The sequence below is a fragment of the Eptatretus burgeri genome, chromosome 8 (assembly GCF_056783735.1).
Source record: "Eptatretus burgeri isolate ZD-2024b chromosome 8, Ebu_testis_v1, whole genome shotgun sequence".
NCBI lineage: Eukaryota > Metazoa > Chordata > Myxini > Myxiniformes > Myxinidae > Eptatretus > Eptatretus burgeri.
Genome location: NC_140968.1, coordinates 75,386,089 through 75,403,562, shown reverse-complemented (window position 1 = coordinate 75,403,562; position 17,474 = coordinate 75,386,089). Strand labels below are relative to the sequence as shown.

Here is a 17,474-nt window from a genome sequence, read left to right as displayed (position 1 = left end):
ACCCAGGGATGTTACCCCGTGGTTTCCCTCCTATCAAAGATTGGGGGTCCCGAAGGCTTTGCCCCAATCCCACCATCCGGTGAGCTGCCCTGCGAAGGGAAGCTGCACAGGAGGTACTCCCACGGAGTGGGTTTTCAGATTTTTTTGCGTTTTTGCGTTTTGCGGAATGAAGCGTTTTACGGTGGCTGGAGTGCAAATCCTGCCACCAACCTCCTAATAAGAAGTAACCCAACTGCAGGAGGACGTCCGCAGACACAGTTGGGCACTAGATATGGATGGCCGTTGGCTCACAAGGAGCTCCTCCGCCCTTTGAATTGGAATCTTGGCCCGTGAATTGGAATCCGAAACGAAGGTGGATTCTTCGATTCCTGGGAGGACTTCGTTCCACCTTCTGAAACCCCAGTTATGGAGATAACAATCTATATATATCTGTCTCTGTCTCTGTCTCTGTCTCTGTCTCTGTCTCTGTCTCTGTCTCTGTCTCTGTCTCTGTCTCTGTCTCTGTCTCTGTCTCTGTCTCTGTCTCTGTCTCTGTCTCTGTCTCTCTCTCTCTCTCTCTCTCTCTCTCTCTCTCTCTCTCTCTCTCTCTCTCTCTCTCTCTCTCTCTCTCTCTCTCTCGTATTTTATATTGAATTACTTCCATACATTAATCAATAACCATATGGTTGCATGGAAAAAGCTCTTTGTTTTGATTGGATTATAATCTACTCTCGAACACAATAATCTATAATAATAAATGTGTGTGTGTGTGTGTGTGTGTGTGTGTGTGTGTATGTGTGTGTCCTCCATCACTTTAAAACCATGAAACCTAGCAGCCTGAAACTTTGCATGCATACAAAGGGAACTCCAAGAGAGTGCATGAATGAAAGCTGGGTGTTTGGTTAAATTGAAACACCTCTTTTGAAGATAATTAACGGCTTAGTCTCATGAAAAGCTTATCGTTGGTCAGCCCAACTTTTTCTTGCAGGTGTCTTAGCCACCATTTTGATTCGGCTGACTATAAATGCCTTGCCTTGGAAACACGATATACTCTCAAGGATTAATTAAAACATATAATCTAAATATGATTTCGGATTTGAGGATTAGATCTCGTGGACTAAATAAGTATTGAAATCTGGAGTGAAATCCGAAAACTGAAAGAAATTACCAATTATTAAAACTAGGCGTATATCTGATAAGCTTTAAGTAAGGCTGTGCACTTCTCCAGATTTACATCTGATTTGCTGCCTCAGACGCCCTCTTCCTCTTCATGCTTCTCACGTCACGCCCATTAATCCTCCCCCTCCAGGGTGTGGCCTGCTCACACAAAACCTGGGAAGGCGGGGCTTCAGTCCGCTTGTAGTTGTTTTAGGGATGTATTCTCTACCTTTATTGCCGATCTTGGAATACAAAAAGAGACAAAAGTGACATGGGGACGATCACATACTGGGGAAATTATCCTTAATCCCTATCTAATTAGCATCGCACTACCCTCCCCCCCCCCCCCCCGTGTGGTGACAACAACACTTAAGCTCACAGTCTCCCCACTGAATCACATCGAGATGTCTCCTCTAAGTCCATGGGCAAAACAGCTCAATACAATCCTATCTGTTTAATTAAATTCCTTCAGCGACCCCACAAACATAACAATATCTTGTGCAGTACATCAGGATACATCCTCACACCGACGGAAAAGATCTGAACAGGAGAGAATAGATTGTAAAAAAAATTAAAATTACATTAAGGGAAAGTTATGCACTACTTGCCCCCCTACTGGACGATTAACAAATCAGTTAAAAGATGGAAAAGTGCGATTCGTCCGATAAATAAACACAGCAAGACGAGCAACGAGCTTCCCCTGAAGACACCGTGACGTCTGATCGTGGCCGAGTGCACGCACGGCCGTGGGGTGGGATCACTTACACATCCACCAACACTTTAACGAACATATTTAATAATCCATTATTAAACACAAATATTTCTTGAGAAAAACGGACGTGTAGGCCTACAACGTGCGTTCGCACAGCCTAAAGCCGACCCACCATTCTGCGCCTCGGATAGTTTAGGCCGCAGCGTTGCCGGAAAGTCACCATGGCAACGCATCCTGTAAACGCCGAACGTCTCTCGAGTGAGGATTCTTGCACTGTATCTATACAGTACAATCTGAGGATTGCTATGGTAACCAACTTAACGAAACTTGTACAGTTAACGTCGCTTGAATCATCGGGTTACTGGCCCCTATCATTTACTGAAACATCTACCGTTATTACGTCGAATTAATTATTGTTATCCTCTCTTTTTAGTGCTTGGGGATCGATTAATGATTTTTTTTAAACGACTAAATCGTGCGATTCCTTGTAACTTGTAAGCAGCACGTATCATTTCATTATTCATTAACCCAGTGCGACGGTGCACACTTCTTCTTCTTCTTCTTCTTCTTCTTCTTCTTTTTATTTTTTTAAATCTTCTTCTTCTTCTTCTCTTCGTCTTCTTCTTCTTTTTTCAAGACTAAAAATGGAACGTGCTCATGCTTCCTCGCATATCGATGCTCAGCATTTAAAAAGGATAGAGCACAGTCAAACAACCATAAGTTAGCAATAAGAGCGCAGGCTTTGGTGGGCCGAATGGCCTCCTCCTGCGTGGAAGTTCCTTTCAAGGCAACTGAACTCGGATGATTATTTTTTAATAATTATAATGAAGAATAAATAATACAGTTCAAATTGTTGAAGGGCGTGGTTTAAAAAAAAAAATCCTGACGTCACTTGCGGAAGTCCCTTGCCTGACGTCACGGTGACGTGACAGTTGGACCAGCATGGCAGGTTGGTGTTTGGTATATTTTTTTTTGCTGTTTCAGCAGCTGCTTCTTGATTTATATCGTGCTCGCCTTCCTCCCTCAATGAACCTTTATTTCCGTTTCAGACTTGTCGCTGTTTCAGGAGGACACGCAGGACGGATACAGCGGCTGTAAGTTTGTGGAAGTTCGACGTGCTTGTGGAGATTAAATTATTATTATTATTATTTAAAATTTTTAACAGCAAACTGCCAGGCCCGTCAGGCGGCAACGGTGTTTTGTATGAAATGAACAAATTGGATATTCATTGTCGATGCAATGGGATTTTACCTTGACACGATTAATTTGGGATTTTGGTAAGAGTAAGGCACGACATGTGTGTATGTACTGTACATTAATATATATATATATATAATTACGATGAACTCAGGGTTGTGACGTCATACCTTTTGACCAACGTATGTTGAATATTTTATTGCTGTTCCACTTTCTACTTGCGCCACCCAAGGTGGCAGAGGTTGTGTTTTCACTCCTGCATCGTTAATCAATCTGTCTATGAGCACGATATCTCAAAAAGTTGTGAATGGATTCGGATGAAACTTGGTGGATGGGTCGGGTGTGTAACGAGGACTCATTGATTCGATTTTGGTTAAGATCCGATTCTGGATTCCAGAATTTAAATAAATAAATAATATTGTTCACCATTGAGAGATGAAGCCAAAAATAATGCTACATGGCATGATGTGTCAAAGCATTGTGGATGGATTCGGATGAAACTTGGTGGATGGGTCGGGTGTGTAACGAGGACTCATTGATTCGATTTTGGTTAAGATCCGATTCTGGATTCCAGAATTTAAATAAATAAATATTTTTTACCGTTGAGAGATGAAGCCAAAAATAATGCTACATGGCATGATGTGTCAAAGCATTGTGGATGGATTCGGATGAAACTTGGTGGATGGGTCGGGTGTGTAACGAGGACTCATTGATTCGATTTTGGTTAAGATCCGATTCTGGATTCCAGAAGTAAAATAAATAAATAATATTGTTCACCATTGAGAGATGAAGCCAAAAATAATGCTACATGGCATGATGTGTCAAAACATTGTGGATGGATTCGGATGAAACTTGGTGGATGGGTCAGGTGTGTAACGAGGACTCATTGATTCGATTTTGGTTAAGATCCGATTCTGGATTCCAGAATTAAAATAAATAAATAATATTGTTCACCATTGAGAGATGAAGCCAAAAATAATGCTACATGGCATGATGTGTCAAAACATTGTGGATGGATTCGGATGAAACTTGGTGGATGGGTCGGGTGTGTAACGAGGACTCATTGATTCGATTTTGGTTAAGATCCGATTCTGGATTCCAGAATTTAAATAAATAAATATTTTTTTACCGTTGAGAGATGAAGCCAAAAATAATGCTACATGGCATGATGTGTCAAAGCATTGTGGATGGATTCGGATGAAACTTGGTGGATGGGTCGGGTGTGTAACGAGGACTCATTGATTCGATTTTGGTTAAGATCCGATTCTGGATTCCAGAAGTAAAATAAATAAATAATATTGTTCACCATTGAGAGATGAAGCCAAAAATAATGCTACATGGCATGATGTGTCAAAACATTGTGGATGGATTCGGATGAAACCTGGTTAACGGGTTGGGTGTTTGACGAGAACAAGCCGATTCGATTTCGATTCGCGTCCGGATTGCAGACCCGGTCTATCGATGACATACAAAATACAAACTGTTCAGCCTGGTGGACCGAGTGCCCTTTTCGTTACATCGTCTTTTTTTTTGTGTATTGGTGACTTGGCTGGACGATGGCTTTCGTCAATTATCGTTAAATAGCTAGCTCGACCAATTAAAACCCTGTTTTATTATATTTATTTGTCAATTTCAATTTTTTTTTAAATGAGGTTTGCACTGTGTAGGATTTTTGGTGTTAAGCGAGTCCTTTCACACAAACACCTCTTGGAATCCCGGAATGGTTTCATGTATGGAAATAGAGTACCATTGCAAGTGCACTCTTGATTTGTGTGAATGTGTTGTCATGTCGTAAACATATCTGTGTTTACTCAACACTGGCAAGGGATTGTGAATGCATGTGCTCGGATATACTTGAATACGGTATACGCCTTCCTGAGGCTGTTCATTCCCACTCTCCCTTCCAGTGCTTCTAGTGGGCTGTGCATTGCCACCTCGTATCATCCCCCATCCTTACCTGTGACCTTGTCTACCCCCACGTAGTCTAACACAATCACCTATCTTACTTGCAGGTTACTGTATTTCTTCCTCTTTTTACTCTTTACCCGTCTTATTTTCTTCATTGTGTCCATCTTTCACCCCAATGGCCGCCGCCTCCGTATGCTCTTGTGGGACCCTCAATTTTTGCAATAAAATATACTTAATTGTTTCTTTCATGCCTGCGTTGGAATCCGGACCAGCTATTAACTGTCATCCCTCAGATGGATGTTAAACTTGGCGTCCCATCTGCCAGCATTAGCTTGTGGAAGTTAAAGATCCCGTGGTGTCCTTCCTAAACAGTATGCGAACAATCGCCGGCATCCTGGCCAAAAAAAAAAAAAAAACCTTCCAAAATTCCTGCTTTAACCTCGCATTCCCCCTATCCCAAGGGAAACCAAGTGCAAAAGGGGTTAGCCCCAATGTGGGCGCTATGCCCCTTAGCTGGCCATGTGGATTAGTATTTTTAGTCTTAGTAATTTCTTTCATAACATGTTTTCATTTTATAACTTTCATGCATTGATAGTTTGAAGATTTTTTTTTTTTTAATGCAAGTGCTGTGTTTTAACAAAACGCTCTGATATTATCCAACAAGGTTTCACGGCACGTCGTCATCATCATCATCATCATGACCTTTGCATGGTGTGCTCAAAACCATAATGTTTACAGAAAGATTACAATTGCGTACATTTATTAAGGCAAGTCGAGACGATGTTTTGGAAAAAAAGGATGTGATTGCTCAGAAACTAACATATTGGCGTTGTTGTCTTTTGGAGGTATTGGTCTAATAATGACGTTTAAAAACTTGTCACTTCATCCACTGCCTTTACGATCGGTCGACTGATGGCAGTAATGTGTTTGGAGCAGGTGTAGGAAGATTAATGAATTTATTTCGACATAAATGCAGCACTGGTTTGTTAAATTTGCTGTTATCACCTTTTCCTCCGGCTACATTTTTGTGTTCAAAACTGCTTCTTCATCTCGTGCGTAAGCCAAGGCAGCAATTCCTTTTTTTGCCCAGATCACCAGATCTTAAAGGCCCCTGCTATAGGAAAAAAAAAAAACCACTGGAGATCGTGTTATGCTCCAGACAAAGAACAACAGACACCAATATAATTGTCAAAACATTGTCTTTGAACTGCTTGAGGAAGAGAAACAATAAACATGGGCTCATGCTGATGAGTGTTACCAGATCAGTTCTTTATGCATTTCAGGTGATGCTCTGCTTATCATTTTCCAACAATTTTTCATTGTGCTGACAATCGAGAATTGATAGAAATTTATCCTTTTTTTTAAAAAATTGTTTGTTTGTTTAATTTATTCTTCGAGGTATATTTTCTTTTCTTAACCTTTTATAGGAGTACATCGTTTCGGCCGTTGTTAAATATTTAGTTTATTTCTTGCAACTAGGATAAATTGTCTGAAACAAACCAAACTAGAAGGGCACTCAGTAGAGCGCACATACCTCCACCCCGTAATGCCTGATCCACGAGAAAATATCTGGCCCAATACATTTTTTGAGCCCTATCTCTCAATGGTGAAGAATCGCTTAAAAAATTCTACGAGTTGGATCGGGATCTTCACCAAAATATAATCAGTTCGTCCTTGTCACACACCGAACCTGCCCACAAAATTTCATCTGAATCCGTCCACAACCTTTTGGGATATCCTGTACACAAACAGACAGAAGGGTGAAGACATAATCTCCTTCACCTTTGTTGCCGGAGGTCATTCTCAGATCCACATCCGGATTTGGATCTTCACCAAAATCGATTAAATTCATCGTGGTCACACACCCAACCTGTCCACCAAGTTTCAAACTGGAAGGGCACTCGGTGGAGCGCATGCCTCCGTCATGCAATGCCTGATCCATGAGAACATATCAGTCCCATTACATTTTTGAAATATCATTCTCTGCAGTACTATAACGTTTTTGGCCCTATTTCTCAATGGCGAAGAATCACTTTAAAAATTAAATAATTCTCCTATCCAGATCCCGATCCGGATCTTCACCAAAATCTAAACAATTCGTCCTTGTCACACACCGAACCTGTCCACAAAATTTCATCTGGATCCGTCCACAACTTTTTGTGATATCCTGTACACAGACAGACAAAGGGGTGAAAATGTAACCTCCTTCACCTTAGGTGGCAGAGGTAATGAGCCTGATGTCATAATCCATGACACTTTTGCTGCAAAAATTAGCAGAAACGTGTGTAACCTTTTAAGCCCCGTTACCGAAGTTCGACGGTGGTTATGTTTCCACCCCTGCCTGTCCCTGTCTGTCTGTCTGTCTGTCTGTCTCTGTGAACAGGATAGCTCAAAAGGTTTTGTACAGATTCACATGAAATTTGGTGGGCAGGTTTGGTGTATGACAAGGTTGACCTGATTAGATTTTGGTGTACATTTGGATCCGGATACAATAATTAAAATTGATTCTTCACCATTGAGAGATTGGGCCAAAAAACGATATGTTGCACGATATTTCAAAAACTTGTGGACAAGTTGGTTAGGTGACTAGAACAAGCTGATTAGATTTTGGTTCAGGTCCGGATCCAGCCTATCATTTGGGATTCAAAATGTAAACTGTTCAGCCTGGCAGAGGTATGCACTCTACTGAGTGCCGTTCTAGTTCGAGTATCAGATCCGCTTTGGACCCATTTAACTCTGCTCATCGGGTTGATTTACTCCCATTTTAGCAAAAGTTTTTTTTATTTATTTTTTTTTTGAGATGAAAGCATTGTTTTCTTTTTCTTTAAAATTTGTCTTTTTTTTTTTTTTTAAATTCCTTGAATGTGGTGGCATATAAATGGAATGATATTGTGTGTGTTCTTGCAGGCATAGCAGAGTTTGGACCCGAGTGTGACCCCCAAACACAGCTTTCTGTGCTGGATGTGGTGATTGAAGACGAAATGTTGACTCCTCTGGCTCGCCTTGAAAAGTTTGCTGCCAGTGACAATATCTTTAACAGGTATTCAATATTTTCTATTTACTCTTGTGTGGAATGCCATATGACAAAAAAGAAAAATTTGTAATTCTGAGTTGTAGTTAATAAGGGAAAGTCCTTACCAGAGGATTAGTGAATCTTTAAGAACAGAAGTATTCAATCGGGCAAATTTTTTTTTTAACATTTCAATGGAGAAGTTCAAAACGTCTATATTTATTTATTTTATTTATTTTAGGCAGCTTATGGCTCGAACACTACCAGACACTTTGCGTCTCGTACTTGAGGCAGATGGAGATGTATGGCCAATACTCAACACTGTGACGAAGCTTGCCGAAGACGCAGGTATGTGTCTGTCCAACTGATTTGACCACTGTTTATTTCGCATCACCATCTTCGTCAGCTTTGTGCTCTTGATCTTTCCCAAATATTTGCATAATCACCATTAGCTAGGTGTGCGCTTGTTTGCCTTTGAATGCATCTGCATGCTCGCTTGTGTTACCAGCTGTATAGTATAAATGCATACAGCTGAGAGAGAAATTTTTGGTTGGAGTGTTGAGTTTAGGCCTGGACATCTCTTGTTCAGAACCAGCAGTGCGAGCAACGTTGATGGAGCAGCTACCTCATGTTGCAGCACTTTGTCAGAAACACCATGCTGTACCACCCCACGTCATCCCTCAGCACCTCCTTCCCATTCTCGTGCGTTTCCTGAAAGATGGAAACAATCAGGTGTGTGGAAATCTACGAGCTTGGACGTTTTGGTAACGATAAATGAGATGGGTGAGCTGCTCCCCCCCCTCCCCCCATTGAATGACTCTGCACTGCTTGTGACAGGTTCGGAAGGCAAGTCAAGCAGCCCTGCTCGAGCTTTTGGCTCAAGAACATGTGTCAGCATGGGATGTAGAGACATTTGTCTGTCCAGCTGTCCTGGAGCTTACGGCACCAGACAGCTGCGATGATTATAAAGCAGAGGCCGTAGCGGTGAGTGCCTTGAGCATGTGAATTTGGAGTATGGAGGCAGAGAGACTTCATTGTGAGATGTCGAGTGTTTTGATGGTTTCATCCATCCCTTTGAGAATTTGATGAAGAATAGAGATTATCCTCCCATGCCATACTGTGCAATGGTTGTTTTTTTTATTGCTTGGTATTTGAAGTTAACCCATTGTAACGAACAGATTTCTGACTTTTTATTTCTCAGTAAAAAGCAGCAAAGTGGGTACAGTAGCAGCATTGTAGGTGAGAATGCCAGATCTTTAATTTTATGCTCTTTTGTCAAACTTGTTAGTTTATTAATTAGTCTCATCCCGAAGGGGATGTTGCTGGTCATTTGAGTACGTCTCTGACTATTGCAACGTGCATGTGCGTCTGCATCGATGTCTGTGTATTTTTGCTTCAAAAATGGTTTTCTCTCCAACTGCTTGCCGGATCGATGCAAAATTTTAAACATAGGAGGGACTCCCCATGGAGAATATTTTATTGCAAACTCTATCATATGTCACGTGGTATGGCAGCCTTATTGGATTAAAGGGAAAAATTTGGACATCACTTTCTCTGCAACCTCTCGATGAGGAAAAAAAAAAAATTGTACTAAAACTTGGCATATCTCATTAACTCCCTATGGGTGACTTGTTTAGGGTGATGGTGAAGTCATCTCCATGGTATTCCAGCCCTAATTGGTTGAATTGAAAATTAGTGAAACTGTATATATCTGATCTATGACCCGATGCGAGTGAAGAGTTGTATAGATGACGTTCATAACCCATGTCAAGAAACTATGTCATAATATGTTGCATGGATGACACGGGTTTATGTGCCATAATAGCACTGTGCCATATTGGTAGCATGTTCGGTTAACGATGGTATTTTTGTTAACAATGAACAGGTGAGACTATGGGCTCTACGAGTATTGTTTGAGTGGTCTTGCTTCCAGAGGCTGTGCATAGTTAGAGGTTTCTCTATGCATTGCTCCTTATTTACAATGAAAGATAATTGAGGTGGGGGCCATATTTGTTTTTCAGATAATGTGCAGTGTTGCAGCACTTGTGGGTCGTGAGGTCACGGAGCGTCTCTTGCTGCCGAGGTTTTGTGAGCTTTGCGGAGTAGGAAGGATCTTTCACGTACGCAAGGTAAAGCTATTTGTGAGAAAAATTAAATATATTTTGGCATTTTTCTTTCCTCATTTTGTACTTGCGTAAGATTGCTCCTTTTCTTCGCTAACACATTGATGTATTTATTTGAGGCAAGACTTTGTTGCTGATACATTGTCTCCTTGAATGGTGTTGCATTTCAAAGGTGATCTGGTTATGCGCTTTACTCTGGTGATCCCTGTGTGTTTCAGGTGTGTGCAGCAAGTTTTGGTGAAATGTGTAATGTGGTCGGACAATCCACAACTGAGAAGGTGCTGGTAAGTGTGCTGCTTGAACGTGTGAGAACGTTAAAATATGATCTGTGAACTTTGACATTTCGGGTGCATTTCCATACAAGTTCCAATCTGAACACGACGACGCATGAAAAATCGTCTAACGTGCGAATTAAAACACTCATTTCCTCAAATGAGAACACTAACTGCTAAGAATCCGTCATTTGAGTACGTCTCTGATCACTCAGCAAAGCAATTGACACAGATTCATTTGTAGATTGGGACTTTCCCCTGATGTGCAGAGCAGTCCGCAAAGGACACTGCAACAGGGAAATGTACAAACAAAAATCAGTGTTGCAGATGTTAATGATTTTGTATTACATTTGGGGTTGGGCTGGCAAGATAGCCAAGGGGTATGCATCCTTACCTCTGAGCTGTCCAGCCTGGGTTTGAATCTCTGCCAATATTTTATACCTGTGATGTTTTGCAGGCAGGGTGGGACATCAATTTGTGTGTACGCTAAACTGGGTGACACTTCCGCTAGCATTAGTTGGTGGATGTTACAGGTCTCACAGTAGTGTCCTTTGCAAAGAGTAGGCGAGTCATGGCTGAACTCCAATTTCCTGCCCATACTGCATGTAGCAAGTGGTCTGGTCTTCTTGGAGGTTCCTTGACACCGGGTTAGACTGCTTGCTATCTCAGAGTGTCATTGCTGGCAGTAGCTTGTGCATTGTTTAAACAAATTGACCAGGTGGCTTGCATGTTTCATGTGAACATCCTTGTTCATATACAAAAGGGCAACCAACGCATTCGGAACCATACGGAGCATATGAAATGGCCGTCATTGTGGTATTCCTTCGTTTGCATTTGAATACATTCATCGGCATGAGCCCATGTTTATTGTTTCTCTTCCTCAAGGTGTTCAAAGACAATGTTTTGACAATTATATTGGTGTCTGTTCTTTGTCTGGAGCATAACGCGATCTCCAGTGGTTTCATTACAATGTCAGACAATCCAGGATCACTGCTCACCTCCACTCATTTGTTCCTCATTTTCATGCCTGTGGAACCAACTTCCACAACCTCTTCAATCTCATTCTTTCCTCCAGGTATTCAAGACAGCTGTTCACCACCATCTTGGAGCATCCCCAATCCAAAACCATGATTTTTCGATCCTCGTGGAGGATCTCGACGTCTTACTCACGTTGTTGTTCTTCATCTTCTTCTTGTGGACTTTTTTGTTTCACAGCCTACAGTTTTCATCGAAACTTCCTGAAACTTGGCGTATATATGTAAAAATACCCTGCGCAGTCAGTAACCATCTCCGATTCTGAAAGTTATGACGTCAAAATATCTCCGCTAATGGAAATCGCCTAAAAAATTATCTCCGAAACTCGGCAAGCTTTTTAAATTCTGTTTGCGGGAATCGAACAGGGCATTAGCAGAGATGAATTAACGCACATATGATACATCACTATGACGCCGTTCCTATTTTTTGTTTCACAACCCAGAGTTTTCATCGGATCTTCGTGAAACTTGCCATGTATATGCAGTAACCATCTCCGATTTTGGAAATTCTTCCTAGAAATAAAGTTGACATCATAATATCGCCGCTAATGGAAATCGCCTATACCATTATCTCTGAAACGAGGCAAGCTGTTTGAATTTTGTTTGCGGGAATCAAGCTAGGCATTAGCACAGATAATTTATCGCAAACCTGATGCATCACAATGACGTCATATCAGTTTTTATGACGTCATCATTAAGAGGACGAGGATCTTTGCTCATTTGAGCTTGTTTTTTTTTCTACCTTCGTTCACCTCCCCCACCCAATCTCGCCTCCAGCCAAATTTCAAGTTTTTCCTTCTGTAATCATCTTGTCCACACCCATTGTTTGTCTACCTCCCTCTGTCTTGGCCTTCGGCTCTGCTGTTGGTGTTTCCCCCATTCTCTCTGCTGTTCCTTTTGTCCTGTTGTGTCCTGATGCGTTCAGTGTACAGGTACTCGCTCTTCCATGAGCCTCAACGATGCATACAAAAAAAAAAAAACTTTCAGAAAAGGTGTCAACATCTTGTATGATTCGAAACCATAATATGCTTTGTACAACATTTACATAATCATTTTCATTCCATAATGTGTTCAGTTTTCGACACTTGAAAATGCAACTTAATAATAAAGGAGAGAGAGAAAAAATTGGCAAGAAATGAGTTTAATAATCTGCAGCATCCGGCTGCTGATTCCTTCATTTGTGGGAGCACAGTTGCCAGTGATGCAGTGACCCCTGGAGAAATTTGGCCAAACTGCCGGTAACAATCGCCAACTCTTGGCTTATATTAAGACTGTGGCATCTTTCATGTCAATCAGCTAATGCTAATATATCGGTCCCATGCTTCAGGTCCCATCCGACGGACTGCGTGCTATGTGATGCAATACTCTTGATTTGAAATGTCATTCGGTTTGCAGTCGGCCCGAGAATAAAACCCAGGATAGCTAGCTTAACGTTGTTTGTCTCATCTAACAGTCCTGTGTTTGTTTATGTGCATGTTTTTGTGATTAATGTGTGGCTGCTCCACTGCGAGCCTTGGTCCTTCGATCTTGTTTAAATAAATAAAAAAAAAGTCGTTTTAAAATAAGAGGTAAATGTTGCACATACAAAGGTGCTGTTTTGTACAGCAAAGAAACTGAATTCTGCTTGTATTACTTCTGTACTGTGTGCAGTTGCCTCGCTTTGTGCAGTTATGTTCTGATGGTGTATGGGGTGTACGGAAGGCTTGCGCAGAGTGCTTTGCTGCTATTTCCTGTGCATCCTCGTTGGATGTTCGACGTGGGCAGCTTTCTCCCCTGTTCATTAACCTCACTTGTGATCCTTCACGCTGGGTAAGTTTGCTTGGAGAGTTGCTTAACATTTTAACATCTGGATTGGGATTTGATAACTATTTCCATCGACCCTCGTATTGTTCCCTGAGGGTCCACTGAATTGTTTCAATTTGTATAGCCAACCAAAGCTCCTGGTGCGCGCGCATGATGTATATATATATATATATATATATATATATATATATATATATATATATATATATATATATATATATATATATATATATATATATATATACACACACACAATTGCAGACGGGGGTGGGGGGGGGGGTCCGTGGCACGAACGACCACAAGGTGGGAAAGTTTATTCCATCTTCCACCGGTCTCCCTGGAATTATAGGCCGTCGCTCCGTGAAACGCCAATATCTCGACTGCGTGGCATAGGGTTAATTGTCTACATCCCAATATACCTAAATAACCACGCAGTCTTGGCTACCGGGGATTCACGCCCTCGGCACGTCTTTCTCGAACCGGGTCACTCTACCGACTGCGATAGAGGACCAACTCCGGTTTGGTTGCAGCCGAGTGGAAACTGCCAAAGCCGTGCTGGCTAGGATTAACGGATTATCGGGGATGAAACCCAGTCTGAACTCAGACCCAGACCATGCTGGACCAAATAAAGAAAGGGCGGAAACGAGCTGGGACCATTTCTAATAATTTATTTACGATAAAAGACAAGGAAGCAAGATTCGAAGTGAATATGCAGAGCAGGAATTTGCAATTATTCAAAGCACTTGCTCAATTCTACATAGACGGGCCCACACACAGTCACACACACAAAAAGAGAAGAAACCCTGGAGTTTTTATTGGACCCTCCAGCCGATGAAAGACTGACGAGCTGGGGGTCAGAGTTCGGATGGGCACCTGTGGGTCGTCGTAGGTTCCAGCCGCACGTGTGGGAATCGTGGCTCGTGGCGGCAGCCACATGGAGCAATCGGAGCTCCGGAGCGGAGATCAGGGTCACGGACGGGACCCACCAAGGCTCCACGAACAGGCTGGTTCACTCACTCTCCAGCCCAACCACCGTCAACCAACTTGTAACCACTCAAGTACTCCAGATCTCCCAGTGCCAACACCAACAACTTGTAACCACTCAAGTACTCCAGATCTCCCACCGCCAACGACAACAACCGAGTCTGCTCGGGGATATATATCTCCTCCCACACGGGGAGGGGCCTTGGCGAGAATCATCTCGTTGTCTGTCCCTCATTGGCCTACGGTGCACCCTACCGGGGCGGAGCCATGGCCCCTGTTTGGAGACCCCCGTTATTCCTCCACGTGGCTTCGCTCCCGAAGAGTAACAGGGTCAACGCTGAAAAAGCCATACAAGAACTACAAACCGAGGACTGGAACCGCGAGGCCCCCTCTCGGCAAGTCAAGGTGCGAGCAGCCAACAGGTGGTGATGGTGCGTGATGGGCAGGTTTGGTCATGCAGATGGGATGGTTGTTGGTTGTTGGAGGGTTCGTTGGATGTAAAACCTAATTAAAAACGTCACAACGCACACATTTAATCCTCCCACAAAACAAAAGGACGGGGTCCTGACTACACACGTATTTACTGGCATAACTAACTTTCGGACTTGAATGTTGAGTGCGCATGGTTTCCAGATTTGTAACTATATATATATATATATATATATATATATATATATATATATATATATATATATATATATATATATATCTATCATCTTGTGTGTGTCCTCAATAACTCCAAAACTATTGAAACCTAGCAGCCTAAAACTTTGTATGCACACTAAGAAAACTCCAAGGAAGTGCAAGAGTGAAAATTAGGTGTTTGGGTTAATTAAAACACCCCTTTTGAAGATTATTTAGTGGGTGCTCATCACAAAAACTCCAAATTTGCCTTACCAAGATGGTGTGCCGCCATCTTGGTCAGCCTTCTGTGGTTGCTGGATTTTTTTTTCAGCTGCCATTTTGTTCGGCATATTCAAGCATGCCTTGCTTTGGAAACACGATCCACTTTCACAGACTAATTGAAGTATATAATCAAAATATTATGTTGAATTTGATAATCGTATCTGGTGACCAAAATAATTGTCTATATGGAGTGAAATCCAAAAATTTTAACAAATTAGCGATTTTTATAAGTGTATTTATTTAAGCAAAGCATTTAAGGTCCCATGACTCTCAAAACTTTCTGGTTAGGCCTTAGTTATTTTATAACTTGGTTTACGGATCCGCCGACGGTATATTTGCTGAAATGAAATATAAATATAAAACACATTTTTAGCCTTTTATATTTATACATTTTCCGCTGAAGGTGCAAAAGTTTCAAAACCCGAAATGTAAACGTCGGCATTTATTTTTAAAATATAATTTCGTGCGCGCGCCAAAATGCTGAGTCACCTTTAACCAAACTGCGCAGTAGAGCTGCGCAGTCGTCTTCAGTCATGGCGTCTGAGCAGTGGCCAGCATGATTCAGATTGACTGTTGTTTCTGGGGCGAAAGTGATTTTTTTTAATTTTTTTTTAATTTTGTATACCCTGTCGAGGCTCGTGTGAGAGCTAACACACAAACACATGTCATGGGGGACATGAGAGGAGGGAGTGGGAAGGACAAAACAGTGGGGAACAGAGACATTAGGAGATCTGTGGAAGGGAGAGGTATGGGACGGGGAACATGGGGAATAGAAGATGGACGTTGCAGGGACTTTCAGGAAGGAAAGCAGAGAATTTGAAGGGGTGGATAATCGGGGGTAGAAAAGATCGAAGATTTGGATGGGGGACGGTACGAGGTGGTGGTGAACAGTTGTTTTGAAGGCCTGGAGGGAAGAATGGAAATGAATAGAGTGAGGGAGTTTATTCCAAAGGTGGGGAAAAAAAGAGGAATGAAAGAGTGAAGGTGAGCAGTGATTCGTGATTTTGGTAGTTTTACCAGAAGGGGGTTGTTGGCAGACCTTGAGCGCCCTGCAGAAATGTGGTGGGGACAAATCGCAGAGAGCTGGGGGGGGGCGAGGCTGGAGAGGAGACCGTAGAAGACAGAAAGACCACCGACCAACCTGCGGTGAATGAGTGAGAGGCCCAAAGACTCAGCCTCATTGCGGGAGATGCCAATGATCTGAAATGCCTTGGTTTCTACAGCGTGAAGCCGAGAAAGGTGGGAGGCAGGAGCACCAGCCCAGAGTGGAGAGCAGTACTCCATCAGGCTGCGGACAAAAGCTTTGTAAGTGGTCAGGAGCTCAGGTGGGCCGAGGAAGGACTTTGCATGCCAGAGGATTCCCAGTCGGCGACTGGCTTTGGAGGCAAGGTTTGAAATGTGGCTTTCCCAGGAAAGGTCATGGCAGATAGTGAGACCCAGAAGCTTGAAAGAAAGGACTTCTTCCAGAGGATTGTTGAGAAAGTGGATGGGGGGATTTTCTAAACGGTCCTTTCGATGAGACATCGTGAGAGTGTGAGATTTGTCCGGATTGAAAGAAATGTTCCACATGTTGGACCAGTTTGTGATTTTTATCCAGATCTGCAGTGAGCGAAGAAGCTGCTGCTTGCCGGTCTGAGGGATGACCGATGGTATGGCAGAGGGTGGAGTCATCAGCAAACAGATGTTGAGGATTTTCCAGAGTGTCGGAGAGATCATTGATGAAAACCAGAAAAAGAACAGGGCCCAGAACACTACCTTGAGGAACTCCAGCCTGGACAGGAAGAGGGGATGAAAGAACTCCATTTAGGGCCACACGGTGACTGCGACAGGAGAGGAAGTCTGCGAGCCATGAGTTGTTAAGAAGTATGTCAGCGGTATAAATTTGAGTGACTGTATTGGTGATTTAATCACGCAACATCTTGACGACAAATATTCTGGCCGAACTATTGCATCAATTCAGTGCAGCAGCAGGGATGATTCGCATGCTACTCTCGATCATGTCAATTTTGTCTCCATCCAAAGTTGTACACCGCTGTTCGTATTGAAAGATTTTGGTGCCAAGTACGTCAAAGTTTCCCCGCGAGATGCTGATATTCAGCCTTCAACGGACCAGAAATCAGCCTTTGATGTGCTCATGGGGATGGGGAGACTGTACGATCAGATGCCCACTGAAAACTAAGCTGGTTATGGCTCTGATTGACCGTTTTGAGCGTGTTGACTCAGAGTAGACACCTTTTTTAAATCATATCCAGCACTATGCACTGGTGTGCACGCACACATCTACGACTTGGACAGTAATTTTCTCAGCATTGTTTCCATTTGTTTTATGATTCAACAGGTTCCTATAAGAAAAACATGCCAGACTATATTGTAAAAACAAGTTTTAAT

General features: G+C 42.4%; 2 protein-coding genes across 9 annotated transcripts in view; one reads left to right on the top strand and one right to left on the bottom strand.

Moving 5' to 3' along the window:
- DRC4 (dynein regulatory complex subunit 4) overlaps positions 1-2,221 on the bottom strand; it is a 126,421-nt gene extending 124,200 nt beyond the window's left edge. For 3 of the 5 annotated variants that reach the window (XM_085892659.1, XM_085892661.1, XM_085892660.1), the window contains exon 1: positions 2,022-2,221. In XM_085892659.1, the coding sequence (XP_085748785.1) occupies positions 2,022-2,072 (51 nt within the window). In that variant the 5' untranslated portion in view covers positions 2,073-2,221. The remainder of the gene's footprint in view (positions 1-2,021) is intronic. The other 2 variants (XM_085892656.1, XM_085892658.1) reach the window with 1 other exon arrangement.
- A 462-nt stretch (positions 2,222-2,683) lies between these two features.
- The window catches only part of PPP4R1 (protein phosphatase 4 regulatory subunit 1), a 66,943-nt gene continuing 52,152 nt past the window's right edge, over positions 2,684-17,474 (top strand). For 3 of the 4 annotated variants that reach the window (XM_085892653.1, XM_085892655.1, XM_085892652.1), the window contains exons 1-9: positions 2,684-2,798; positions 2,899-2,943; positions 7,862-7,994; positions 8,206-8,312; positions 8,521-8,696; positions 8,802-8,948; positions 9,986-10,093; positions 10,306-10,371; positions 13,044-13,202. In XM_085892653.1, the coding sequence (XP_085748779.1) occupies positions 2,792-2,798; positions 2,899-2,943; positions 7,862-7,994; positions 8,206-8,312; positions 8,521-8,696; positions 8,802-8,948; positions 9,986-10,093; positions 10,306-10,371; positions 13,044-13,202 (948 nt within the window). In that variant the 5' untranslated portion in view covers positions 2,684-2,791. The remainder of the gene's footprint in view (positions 2,799-2,898; positions 2,944-7,861; positions 7,995-8,205; positions 8,313-8,520; positions 8,697-8,801; positions 8,949-9,985; positions 10,094-10,305; positions 10,372-13,043; positions 13,203-17,474) is intronic. The other variant, XM_085892654.1, reaches the window with a different exon arrangement.